General features: G+C 41.4%; 1 protein-coding gene across 2 annotated transcripts in view; it reads left to right on the top strand.

The window, feature by feature from the left end:
• Positions 1-14,377, top strand: part of fancm (FA complementation group M) — a 70,986-nt gene that overhangs the window by 27,604 nt on the left and 29,005 nt on the right. Inside the window, exons 8-13 of one of the 2 annotated variants that reach the window (XM_078406710.1) lie at positions 1,218-1,316; positions 2,540-2,730; positions 6,411-6,617; positions 8,294-8,540; positions 11,232-11,377; positions 13,288-13,440. In XM_078406710.1, the coding sequence (XP_078262836.1) occupies positions 1,218-1,316; positions 2,540-2,730; positions 6,411-6,617; positions 8,294-8,540; positions 11,232-11,377; positions 13,288-13,440 (1,043 nt within the window). Of the gene's footprint in view, positions 1-1,217; positions 1,317-2,539; positions 2,731-6,410; positions 6,618-8,293; positions 8,541-11,231; positions 11,383-13,287; positions 13,441-14,377 lie in introns of both variants that reach the window. The other variant, XM_078406712.1, reaches the window with a different exon arrangement.

The raw sequence follows: 14,377 nt of genomic DNA, 5'->3' as shown, positions 1-14,377 counted from the left end.
TGATGGTAATGTAATGATGAGCAGAATTCCTATAATGTTGGGCGAGGAATAAATAATATCCAGAGCACGAGGAATAGCTGTATTCCTCTGCTTTGGAAAGCACATGTTTTTTTTAAATTGGAGTTGGTGTTGGGCTATTATTATCACATGTGCTGTGGTGCAGTGAAAAACTGCTATCTAGCCAAATCATACAGTGCATGAGTACTATCAAGCCATACACAAGTACAGCAGAAGTGCAAAGAGAAAAATACAAGTGTGAAATATAGTGTTACAGTGTTGTTACTGAGAAACTTGTGCAGATAATAAAAAAGAGCAGGGGACTGCAGTGAGGTAATTTGGGACATTGGGACGACACCTTTAGCTTATGAGAGGACTGTTTAGTTGTTTGATAACAACAGGGAGGAAGCTTTTCATGAATCAGGTGATACGTGTTTTCAAGCTTTTGTATCTTCTGCCCAATGGGAGAGGGGAGAAGAAGAAATGAACCAAAGTGTAAATGATGCTTGATTATGTTGGATGCTTTTCCAAGGCAGCGTGAGCTGTAGATGGAGTTGATAGGGGGCTGGGGAACATTTTTTTTGTGATAGACCGGGCAACATACACAATGCTCTGCAATATATCATGCTCGTGGGCAGAGCTGTTGCCAAACTAAGCTGTGATGCATCACAATAGGATAGCTATAGGTTCCAGTGCACAGTTTGCTTTTGATCATTTTGGTACAAATATAGAAATATAACTTTTTAATTCTGAGAAAATATCTCATGATTCACCCCCCCCCCCCATCAACCATTTTTGTCCACCTTCCTCTTTTGGTTCCAACTGTTGATCTCCCACAGATTTAAATCCATTTTGTCCCTTCCATCTGCCTTTCACCACTCCCTTAATGGTTTCCATTATCATCTTCTCTACTCATTAAATTCCAGCAATGCCATCTTTTGTGTTCTCACTTAACACCCTCCCTCGCTGTTTCTAGTTTCACCCTACCCTTCCCTTACCTTTGCTCCATCTGCCCTTTTTGTCTCCCTTAACCTGCCTCTTTTTTTTCTTTTCCTTTTTCTTTTTTCTTCCTTCTTCCTCCCTTCCTTCCTTTTTCCTTTCCTCCCCAACTCCTCTCCCTACAGATAGTACTTGAACCCCAGAGCTGTTCATTGCAGCCTATGGATATACTGTATTTCTTTTTTCAATATTCATCATTTTTGCAAAATGTTTTATTTTAGGTACTGAAAATGAGAAACAATTCATCTACAGTCACCCTAAACTGCTAAAGCTTGAAGAAGTTGTATTGAACCATTTCCATTCCCGGGCAGCATCTGGAGGTAATGTGGATTTGGGCATGGCTGGCTGCTGGTTGTAAAGTCAAAACATTCAGCAAATACCTTTTTTACCAAAGTTAAAAAAAATAGTTCAGGGTGTTTCGAGATCATTGAATTGATAATGTATTGATGTTAACTTCTTTGGAGTCACAATGTAATTGCATTTTAATTAGATCTATATTTGTATAGGATTCAATCTTCAAGCCATGTCAGTTTTACTGGCCTTTGAGCAGCTGAGGGGAGGGGAAGGGAAGCGCAGGAGATTTTATAAAACAGCTGTTAGTGTCTGGGAGTGACGGTTCCAAGTGCCGTGTAAAAGGAAGGCAAGCACTAATGGAGCCAGTAATTGTTGAGGTTTTGGGTCAGGAGGCTGAGCAGAGGGTGACAACCAGATAACGTAAGGTCTATTTTTGGTAACTTACAGTTGCAGTCGGGATTGCAGTTATAGTACCGGTATGCTTCCCCTGTGGTATGTCAGAAGTCGGGGAAACCTGCAGTGTCCCTGAGGACTACTGGGGACCTTTGTGAAATGTGTCCATTTGAAGCTACTGATTGATCGATTGAGGAAAGTTGAACTGAAGCTGTATGCCTTGTGATCATCCGGGAGAACGAGAGCGTCATAGATAGAAGTTATAGCTTGATGGTTGCATCTAAGGTGCAGGCAGAATGCAGATGGGTAACCATCTGCAACAGAGATCAGAATTGAAATTGGGGGTGCTGGAGCTGTGAGGCATAATTATGCAGGGACTATATAACATGGAATATTGATCACAGAGACTGTTGGTGAGAAAATCTGTGCTTTGGAAACTAAGGCTCACAGTAATTACTTGCAATGGGTAGTGAAGCACTGGAATTCTCCAAGTTAGGTTGTAGAGGCTAAATCATTGGAACTATTTAAAGAATATAAAGATTTGTTGAAAACTTGGGTAACTGAACACAATTTGGCCCCACAGTCCTGGCTGGTCTAATTCTGGCCTCAACACCATTTCCATTCTTCATTTTCCATGTCATCCAAAAACTATCCATCTAGATCTTGAATATATTCATGACTCGGCCTCCCCAGTTTTCTGTGGCAGAAAATGAAAATAATTCTGACTTTTGTGTGGAACAAAAATCTTCTAATCTCATATATAAGATCATACTTATTCCGAAAACATGCTTGTTAGTTTCATATTCCTCAATGTGTGGAAACATGTGATCAACATGTCTCTGACTTTTTACCCCAGGTCCAAACACATCTGGTGGCAAGGTTGATGGTGCAAGTACTCGCGTTATGATCTTCTCCTCATACCGGCACAGTGTTCAAGAAATTGCTGAGATGCTCAGCAAACATCAGCCTCTTGTGAAAGTCATGACATTTGTTGGCCATGCTTCAGGAAAGAATACCAAAGGGTTCACACAGAAGGAGCAGCTTGAGGTAACTTGGATATGTGAATCGGAAACTTTTCGAAGAAAACGATATAGTTATGCATGTAATTGCTAAAACAAACTATAGCAAGAACGATGCACTGAACAAAGCAGGTAGAATTATAGACGTTTTCCATCACAGGAGGTCACAAGTGTAGAACAGCTCTTAGAAAAGCATCCCCATCAGTGGTCTAACTCCCTTTCCTCACAGCCCTGTAAATTACTTACCCTTGTGTTATTCCCTTTTAAGGGCACTAATTCTCTGTGCACTATATCCTGCATTAAAATAAATATCCTCTTGTTGCCCCTTATTTATCTTTCAATTTTGAATCAATTCATCTTGTTTTTGAATTATCTGCCAATGGGAACAGCTCCCCTTTTAAACCAGCTCTGCCCGTGAACATCTTTATCTTATCTCCTCACAACCATCTTTGCTCCAGGAAAAAGAACTTTGAACTTCTCCAGTCTAACCTTGCAGTTGAAATCCCTTTTCTGTGGAATTATTCTTTGGACTTCAGACTTTTCTTTTAGACTTCATAGATACAGCATGAAAACAGCCCCTATGGCCCACCAAGTCTGCGCCGACCAGCGATCACCCCGTACACTAACACTATCCTACGCACAAGGCCAATTACAGAAGCCAATTAACCGACAACCTGAACGTCTCTGGATGTGGGTGGAAACTAGAGCACCCGGAGAAAACCCACGTGGTCACAGGGAGAACGTACAAACTCCGTACAGACAGCACCAGTAGTCAGGATCAACCCCGGGTCTCTGGAGCTGTAAGGCAGCAACTCTACCACTGTGCTGCCCTTCACCATTAGGATCCTCCTATCATTCCTTTAGTGTGGCAAGCACTCTTGGATACAATACTCCAGTTTTTGTACAGCCTTAATTTTACTTCACTACTCTTGAACTCTATGCCACCTATTTATGAATCTCAGAAATTTAAGATGTTTTATCAACCACTCAATAAGCCATGTCATTTACAAAAGATTGAATGCAGTGACACCCAGGTCTCCTGTTCCTGTACACACTTTGTTTTTATACCCCATAGTTTATATTGTTTCCTTTCGGCAGAGTTTTACATTTTGCACTCCTTATATTAAATTTCCTCTGGCACTAAATGCCCATTATACCATGCCTTTAAACTTTCTTCATCTTGAAATTCAGAACTTTCACCCTGCAAGTCCATGTCAAAGTATATATTTCCATTCTCCAGTTTGAAATAAAAACTGCTCATCAGACGTAGATTAATCTAGCATGGAAACTGGCCCTTTGCCCAAGTCGTCCATGCCGACCAATCTTTGTAAATGAGGTAGTTCCATTTGCCTGCATATGTCCCATATCCCTCTAAACCTTTCCTATCCATGCATGGTGTAGATGTCTTTTAGATGTAGTTATTGTACCCACCTCCACAGCTTCCTCGGGCAGTTCATTCCAGATACACATCACCTTCTACGTGAAGAAACTGCCTCTCAGGTCTTTTGATTTAGATTTAGATTTAGAGATACAGTGCGGAAACAGGCCTTTCGGCCCACCGAGTCCACGCCGCCCAGCGATCCCTGCACATTAACACTATCCTACACACACTAGGGACAACGTTTTTTACATTTACCCAGTCAATGAACCTACATACCTGTACGCCTTTGGAGTGTGGGAGGAAACCGAAGATCTCGGAGAAAACCCACGCAGGTCACGGGGAGAACGTACAAACTCCGTACAGACAGCGCCCGTAGTCAGGATCGAACCTGAGTCTCCGGCGCTGCATTCGCTGTAAGGCAGCAACTCTACTGCTGCGCCACCGTGCCGCAGTAAAGGTCTCTTTCACATCTTTTCCCTCTCACCTTAGACTTAATTCCAAGTTCCTCTAAGCCTGGATTCTTGATGACTCTACCTTCCACGGCTATTTGCTCTCTACCTTTAAACTGATTTTTAATCCATGCTGCCGTTCCAACACATGGTATAGAAAGACACTTGTGACAAGAAACATTTTCCATTAAGCCGTGTATAAACCTGGAACATTTACAATTGAATCAAAAGTAGCATTTTGATCCATGGTCTGAAAAATGCCACATCTCTTATAAGTGAGCATGAAGAATTTGACACTGTCATTTTTAATGATCGAGTGATTACAATGTCACTTTGAATCATGAAATAGAAGGAGGCTGCTGGGCCAATTTTGAATGTGTTGGCTCTCTACCAGAGCAACTTGGTAGTTCCATGTCCTGGCTGCGTCTCTGTGGCATGGCATGGCATGGCCTGGGACATATCTCCTTACTCAGTTGTAATGAAAGCCCCACACCTCACCCGCAATTTCTGCAGGCAATGTATTTCTGATCCCGTCAGGAAAAATAAATAATTTGCACTTCTCTTAAATTTTCCTCTCTTTTATTTTGCATCAGTGCCCTCTAGTTCTTGGCTCTTCTACCAATGGGAACAGCCTTCCACTAACCACTGTGTTCAAGCCTCGTTTTCTATAATTCTGTAATTTTCTTTCAGTCGTCTTCAAAGAAAACAAACCAACCTCAACAGTCTGTCCTTGTGACTCATCCTATGATCCATCATGATAAATCTTCTTTGGACTATCTCCAATTCTTCCACATCCATCCTGTAATGAGATGACCAGAATTGAACACAGATGACTATTTTCTCAAAGTACAGCATAACCCCTCCGTTTCTATGTTATGTCTCTATTGATAAAAGTCCAGAACTGCGTATGCCTTATTTCCTGCTTCTATTGAAATAGAACATAGAACAATGAACAGTACGGCACAGGAACAAGCGCTTAATAGACAATAGGTGCAGGAGTAGGCCATTTGGCCCTTCGAGCCAGCACCACCATTCAATGTGATTATGGCTGATCATTCTCAATCAGTACCCCGTTCCTGCCTTCTCCCCATACCCTGACTCCACTATCTTTAAGAGCTCTATCTAGCTCTCTCTTCAGTCCACAATGTCTGTAATAACAACAATGCTAAATTAAATTGCCTATCTGCCCGTACCATGCCTTAATCCCTTCATTCCCTCCATTCCCTGCCTGGCCATGTGTCTGTCTAAATGCCTGTTCAACATATCTGTTTTCAGGTGGAATATATATATCTGTTTTCATCGCTTCCCTTGATAGGTCATTTTGGACACGTTGCTCTCTGTTTAAAAAAAAAACTTGCTCGTAAATCTCCTTTAAACTTTCGCCCTCTCACCTTAAAGCTATACCCTCTAGCGTTTGACATTTCCTCCTTGGAGGAAAAAGACTTTTATAGTCTACCTTATCAATGCCACTCATTATATTATATATTTCTCTCAGGTCGTCCATCAGTTTATCCTCCAGAGGAAATAATCTAAATTTGTCTAACTCTCCTTTTCGCTAATACTTATTGATTCGGGCAACATCCAAGTGAATTGCTTCCTCACCCTGGCCAAAGGCTCCACTTTTTTCTTGTAATGTGAAGTCGGAGGATGAAATATAGGTGGAAGGGGACATGCGGGAAGGGGAAAGGGAGAAATTTTGGAATCGTTCTATTTCCCTTTCTACGATGAGGATATCTGCATAATAAAGTCCAGATGAAATCTCACAAAGCCATCTAAAACAAATGTAATGGTCTTATTTTGATATTGGAGAATGTCGATTATATAGGGAAGACCACAGGTTTATTAAAATGTTCTTATTTCAACTTTATTTGTTGTTAGGTAATGAGGTGCTTTCGGGAAGGTGGTTACAATGTTTTGGTTTCTACATGTGTGGGTGAAGAAGGTTTGGATATTGGGGAAGTTGACCTCATTATTTGCTTTGATGCTCAAAAGAGCCCTATTCGTATGGTCCAAAGAATGGGCCGAACAGGCCGGAAGCGAGAAGGCAGAATTGTGGTCCTTCTTGCTGAAGGACGAGAAGAGAGGGTGAGTCTCCCGTGCTGCTATTATATATTTGCTGATCATCCCTTGGGAATGAGGCTGACTGACTTCCACTCTGGTTTTTGTAGGTTCTAAAGTGGCTAACGAAGCATAAGTAGGAATAGAAGACTCTTCTACACACAGGGCAGGTGATGGGTGATAGGGTAGGTGGATAGACTATTTGGGACGTGATCCACTCCTGCCTCTTGCATAGGACCTTCCTGTGCTCCTGAGGCATAGACTTGGTCCTGAATAACACCCTGAATGCTCATCTTTTATTTGGAGAGGTTATGTGCTAAGGATTCCAAGGAGTTTGAAGAGTTGATGCATTTCTTCAAAGAGGCTTATGGAACAAATGATTTTCTCTTTCTGACTAATAAAGCTTTTCAATGACAGAGCTCAGAATTAAGGATTTGTCTCAGGAGTCTGATATTGAACATGAGACTAATTTAACCTGTACAACCTGGTTGACTGAGTGTAATTGGGATTCTAATTCTGGGGTCATTTGTCTGGAGGGTGAAGGACACGTATCCAATTAGTTCACGTATCTTTCCAAGAATTTGGAGCATTTTGTATAGATGGCATTGACAGTAACTTTCCAGTGTCTTTGAAATGTCTGCTCAGGATTCAGAACATGTAAGTGGCCAGGGGCTACAACATCCAGGTAGAATTAGTGTTATGTTTGTGATGCCTTACTTCAAATGCCTTTTCCCTTACTCTGAAGCCTGAGCTGGTGCATTGAAAACAGTGATAAATTTCATCATCAGTGTCTGCCTTCAATAAGATTTTAAATTGTCATGGTTTTGAGGGCAGTATGGCGGAGCAGCAATAGATTAGCAGAGGATCTTTCCCTCGTGGATGTTGACTGCAAAATACCAGCTCTCATATGCTTCAGTGAAAATATTGTATCATTGGTGATAAAATATAATTTTGTGTGTGTGGATTTAACGTTTTATGCACTGTATGGAATCATCTTTTGGAACTTTATTGTATTTATAATTATATCAATTTAATTTATATTGGTATTCTCTTCGTCTCTTGACATTCATCCAACATTAACTCGTAAAAATTTAATTGTCCATCCAGTGCATGTGATCACAAAACATCTAAGGCAAGGACGACTAGATCGTGGAATTCACAAAAATGGGCTCTGAAGTGCATTATAAACAATTTTGTTTAAAAAAACAACTCAACATCCCCCCAAAATATAGGGCTATCTTGTTTGCATAGTCTGCAAGATGAGATATACTAATAGGAGAACTATTGAAATAAATAAAGCAAAACTACAATGTTGATTTTGTGAAAATAAGCTTGAACATTTTTTTATTTTTCTCTTTCAAATTTTTTTTGGTAGATTAAAGTTGCAAATCGTTCCAAGCTAACATAATCTACTGATGCAATACTTTTCTAAATGATGCTAAATGCTGCTATAAGGGTTGTCAAAACTATTTAGATTGACTGTTGGAGGGTTGGGTGGAAATTAATCCAGAATGTAATTTATTGATTGGGACAAAACCTTTTTGAAAATTTTGTCGATGGAGCTCAAGTTTTAAATACGAAAAAAAAAGTAACAGTTAAAGGAAAAGTATTTTTCGGAGAAAAATATATTGAGGATCAAATAGTAATTACCTAATTATTTGAAAAGCTGTTTTGGATTAATGGACATTTAAACCTAATTGCAGACCTACAACCAAAGTCAGTGTTCCAAGCGGAGCATTTACAAAACCATTCTAGGAAATGGTAACAAGACCTTTCATCTTTACGCTAATAGTCCACGCATGGTTCCCAATGGTCTGAATCCTGCTGCGCACAAGATGTACATAACTACTGGAGAGTATGAAACAAATAATGTATCAAGGAACGCAACAAAGCATGGAAGAAAGTCAAGTATTCTACTTCCAGAATCATTCGGGTACAGCAAAAGTACAGGTAGGTGTACTTTTTTTAAACTTTGTGTGTGGATTAACCCATACTTAACAGGTAAATCTGTTTTCATTATTGTTTTTAATTTGGAATTCAGGAAGCAATAGACCTTTGGGTTTTATGAGAGACTCATAGAAACATAGAAAATAAGTGCAGGAGGAAGCCATTTGGCCCTTCGAGCCAGCACCACCATTTGTGATCATGACTGATCATCCCCAATCAACACCTGTGCCTGCCTTCTCCCCGTATCCCTTGATTCCGCCAGCCCCTAGAGCTCTATCCAACTAACTAACTTATTTAATTGAAATCAAAATTATTGCCCACAAACATAACGTTTTTGAGTAAGGTTGTGGGCAGTTTAAAATTGACTTCAGCATTGAGGTTTATTCAAGGATTATGGAATGTAGCCTGTGACCACACCACTTCAAAAGGTTTTGTTGTCACTATGTTATCAGTGTACTTGGCCAGCATGTAGCTGCCTTGAATCTGCTGCCTTACTTAATGTTCCGGAATACAATATATATTTTTTTGTTATTGAGCTAAGGCTTTTGATCATGAAGCTGTGGCAAGGAAGGTGATGTGGTAAGATCTGGCTTTTTTACGTAACTCTTCCTTGCAGTGAGGTGGCAGTTACGCATTGGTATGCTCATCCTGCAGGATGAGGAAAGTCAGGGAAACGTACAAATTCCCTGAGCACGATATCTGTGGGAAGTGCGTTCAGCTGCAGCTCCTGACCGACGGAGTGAACTGCTGGACAACCTCAGGATCATTCGGGAATATGAGCATCATAGATAGGAGTCATCGTGCGGTGGTCACTATGTGTGGGTACAGGCAGAAAGTAGATGGGTGACCACCAGGAAAGGTACAGAGAGCAGGCAAGGAGTGTAGGAATCCCCCCCGTGGTCGTAGGGCGGCACAGTAGTCCAGCTGGTTGAGCAGCCGCCTCACAGCACCAAGAGAGCCAGGCTCGAGCCCGATCTCGGGTGCTGTCTGAGTGGAGTTTGCATGTTCTCCTTGTGACAGCGTAGGTTTCCTCCAGGTGCTCTGGTTTCCTCCCACATCCCAAAGACGTGCGGGTTTGTAGGTTAATTGGCCGCTGTAAATTTCCCCCAGAAGAAAGGGAGTGGCTATGAAAGTGGGATAACATAAGTTAAGATAAGAAAACGTAATACTAATGTAGACGTGTGATCGATGGTCAACCGATTTGGTGGGCCGAAGGGCCTGTTTCCATGCTGTATCTTTCAATTTCATCAATCATTCACCTCCAAAATAAGTATACCCTTTTGGATACCGTTGGGGAGGAGGGGCTTTTGGGGGATAACCGTTAGAAGAGAACAGCAGTCAGGTTTGCTGGAGTCTGCTTTGCCTGGAGTCTGCTTTGACTTGGAGGGCCGAAAAGGCCTGTTTCCGGCTGTAGATATATGATATGATATGATATGATAAGACTTGATGGAATAGTGCATTCTCTGCAGATGTTACTTGATTTTGCTTATTTCATTCTGAACAGAGCTAAATCTTAACCTGACCTTAAGTGAAAGAAAAACACACAAAAGATTTTCCTCAAATTGTGTGGTTTAAGAATTGCACCTATTTTAAGAGGTTAAGGGGCTGGTTAAACCTTAACTGGAGGGGGACCGACATTCTGGCAGCCAGGTTTGCGAGTGCGACACGGGTGGGTTTAAACTAAATAGCGGGGAGGAGGGGTTGACAAATTGGGAGTATAAGGATGGAGTTAAAGGGGAAGAGAGTACAAGAAAAGTTATGAAAGGGATAAGTTCAAGAAGGGATAAGAAAGTAAGGTCAGGTGAAAGAGGAACCGGTGTGAGAGGGGAGGTGAATACCAAATTAAAAGTGTGATATCTGAATGCGCGACATATAAGAAATAAAGTGGAAGAGCTTGAGGCTCAGTTAGAAATTGGTGAGTATGATGTTGTGTGAATTACAGAGACATGGCTGTAAAAGGATCAGAGCTGGGAACTGAATATTCAGGGGTATGCGTCCTATCGAAAAGACAGACAGGTGGGCAGAGGGGGTGGGGTGCCTCTGTTGGTAAGGAATGAAATTCAGTCCCTTGCGAGGGGTGACATAGAGTCAGATGTAGAGTCGTTGTGAATAGAACTGAGAAATTGTAAGGGTAAAAAGACCCTAATGGGAGTTATCTACAGGCCCCCAAACAGTATCCTGGAGGTAGGGTGCAAGTTGCATCAGGAGTTAAAATTAGCATGTAACAAAGGTAATGCTACGGTGGTTATGGGAGATTTCAACATGCAGGTGGACTGGGAAAATCAGGTTGGTACTGGACCTCAAGAAAGGGAGTTTTGTAGAGTGCCTCCGAGATGGATTTTTAGAGCAGCTTGTACTGGAGCATACCAGGGAGTAGGCAACTCTGGATATAGTGTTAGGTAATGAACTGTATTTGATAAGAGAACTCAAGGTAAAGGAACCATTAAGAGGTAGTGACCATAATATGATAAGTTTTAATATGCAATTTGAGAGGGAGAAGGTAAAATTGGAAGTGTCATTATTCCAGTTGAACAAAGGGGACTATGGAGGCATGAGGGAGGAGCTGGCCAGAATTGACTGGAAAGGGACCCTAGCAGGGATGAGTGTATACTTGAGATCATTTTCATAATTTTTTTTTGTTTTAAACTGTTCAAAATAATTTGCTTCTGTAGTGGTACATTTCCTGTTTTTCAGTGAATAAGCAGACAAAGGAGGATGGTTTATTAACTCCTGAAGAATTTGAATTGTGGGACAGAAAATTCCGATTGAAAAATGATTTGGGGACGCCAACATTATTGTTGCTTCCATTTGAATTTGTAAAGGATGAACCGAAAGATATGGTAATGTAAAAACAAACTTTTTCTATCTGCAAATCATAGTGCACAAACAAGGAATTAAACCCTTGAGGAAATATGAATCCATGTCGAGACACTGGACAAATGACATTCTGAGTTGGGACCCTTGTTCATACTAATCAATCTGAAGAAGGGTCCTGACCTGAAACATTGTCTGTTCATTTCCTCCACATATAATGAGTTTTGTTTTTTTGTTCAAGATCCCAGCCTTTTGTTTTTTGTTCAAGATTCCAGCATCTGCAGCTTCTTGTGTCTATGAATCCATGTTGTCTCTTTCCTAAACAAGCGATCTTGATCCATGTAATATATGGTTTCATACTAAAGGCACACTTAATTCTTCTGTTCTTTACACGCACAGTGTTTCTTGTGAACCAATGTTCCTTTTGTGATTAAGCATAATTTATTTTGGATAATTCTAGTAGCATTATCATCATATATTATTACAAAGTAGCATTACATTTTCAATTAATTCTCAATGCCACTGGCCTTCCTTCCCTTCTTGTTCTCACGGATACTGCTTGTAAGTCACTTGTGATGACAGTTGGATCTCTCGTTAGGATTTTGTTAATTGTTTAGCGATCATCCATGCTTAGTATCTTACTTAGGCTGGTACTCATAAATGCCCCAGAGTTTCTAGTCATTCACATGAGGGAGTGTGTTTTAATGGGAAATTGGGTGCAAATAATGTTTTCATTCTACTCAGTGATGATGACAATATTGCTCTACACCTGGTGTCTACTGATTAAAAAACAATTCCACAGAGTTTTTGGAGCTTGGTTTGAAGTCTGTGTTTCATGCTCTTTGAAAAAAACTTGCATGAAGGAAGTCTCCCTCCACAATAGCCCCAAGTGCATAACTATGATAGTGGATGATCTTTTATCAATTTTTCCACCTGGTTGACTGCACCATCTTCTAACTTATGTAACTTGTTAAACAATGAAGCTTGCTTTTCTTTTTGTTCCAGAACATCCAACAATCGCACTGCTTATCTCAATAATTACCGCTAAATTCTGCCAAGTATCGACCATTTGATTTCCTTTCTCATCCATGTGTTTTGATTTGGTGACTATATTCACATGTAACGTGACTGCATCCAATTCTAATATTTCGACTCTCCACTCTTTGTTGTCAAGTTGTTTATATTTATCTTCAGAAATTCTATTCCTTTGCCAATTGCTTTCTTTCCCTATGACTGTATCAACCTTAAGCAGACAGTGAGTGACCTGGTGTGCAATATGAGTTTGCAATTCCATCTTTCATTGCATCTTTCATGGCAACCCTTCTATTCCCAATCCACACACCACTAGTCAAATGCTTGAGTTCTGTTCATGCAGCACAGAAACTGGCCCTTTGATCCATCATGTTAATTCTAACCATCTGTACTAATCTAATTACCATCAAATATTCTTCAGCTCCTAGCTCATCCAAAACACTGTTATTGGCTTATTCTGCACATTAATTTCAAATTATGGATGAGAATTTAAATTTGGTGGACATGCTCGTCCCCATTTCCATAAGCTTTCTATTGACCTGCAACTTCTTCAACTCTGTTTCTCTAATGCTGGTTTGTGCTTCACCTCCCTGCAGATTGGTGGTGACCTTTAAATGCATATTGTGATTTTTTTTCACTAAAACATCTGCCTATCCAACGGCATTCCTGAAATATTAAACTTTGATTAAATGTGTATATTCATATTTGTTTGCCTTAATAGGCCTGTGAAGTGCAGAGGGCCCTGGTAGTGTAGTACATGATTCCTTTCTGAAGTTTTGAAGCTGTTTATTTCTTCACAGAGATTTAAGGTGAAAACGTTTGTGTCAATACAATATCATAGGAACTGGGGAGGAAAATCTAACTTTTGCAGTTGTTTCAAGTTGTAACATCTTGTTTTATATAGGAACAGGAGAGTGGTTCAATTCGCGAGCTTTCTCTGTCAGAGTGGAGTCTTTGGCAAAATCATCCACATTCTACCTATTTGGTTGACCATTCTGATCGATGCCAACACTTCATAAGTATAATGGACATGATTGATTTGATAAAACAAGAAGAGGTCAGTGAAATCTATTGAACTTGCAGTTATTTTCTGAATAGAAATTTCTCATGAATGATCTATATACTAAAATTCTCGTTTGTTTGTTCCTGAACTACAGCCAAAATGGTACATGATGGCGCAACAATTTTAGGCTCACCTTATTCACCATCCCTTTGGTGCTAATGGAAGAAGTTTCATTGAAATCACCCCACTCCCCCCCACCTCCCTCCCATCCCCCCACCCCCACTCTCCCTGCCTGCACCCCACTCTCTCCCCCACCCGCAATCTTCCCTCCTCCCCACCCCCACTCTGCCCTCCTCCCCACCCCCACTCTGCCCTCCTTCCACACCCCCACTCTCCCCTCCTCCCCACCCCCACTTTCTCCTGCCCCCCACTATCCCCCCCCACCCCCACTCTCTCTTCCCCCACCCCCACTGTTCCCCTTCCCCCCCACCCCCTCCTCCCACCCTCCCCTCCACCCACTCGGCCGCCATGCCCACTCCCCTTTGTGGAGCCGTTGGCGGCGAAAGCCACTTACCAGTGCCCGTGCTTTCAACGCTGACTGCCGACGTGCAAGTCTCCCCTGGGGCCGGGAGAGGGGCGAGGGAGCCATTGAGCCCGGGCGGGCGGCCCCGCTGCCGGCGGCCATCTTGTTTTGGCGAGTGAGGTTAGAAGGGCAAATGAAGTGGTACGTGCACCATTGTGACGTCATCCGCTGAGCACTTTCAAGAAATGGGTTAGAAAGGAAATTTCTAAACTTTAAAATCTCTCTAGCTTTTAAAATGTAGGTTCAATTTGAATGAGAGTTGTTCCATGTTGTGCCCAGGATAATGGTGAGTAATGTGGGCCAAAATTGTGGCGCTATGGTGTACCGTTTTGGCTGTACGAACCACAAAAAATGGTTCTATTTAACTTTCCTGCAGTCATCAGACATCATTAGCCTTTAAGAAAACAA

This window comes from Rhinoraja longicauda, chromosome 10 (genome assembly GCF_053455715.1).
Source record: "Rhinoraja longicauda isolate Sanriku21f chromosome 10, sRhiLon1.1, whole genome shotgun sequence".
Lineage (NCBI taxonomy): Eukaryota > Metazoa > Chordata > Chondrichthyes > Rajiformes > Arhynchobatidae > Rhinoraja > Rhinoraja longicauda.
Note: the sequence above shows the minus strand (reverse complement) of the source record. Positions and strands in the feature narration are given on the sequence as shown.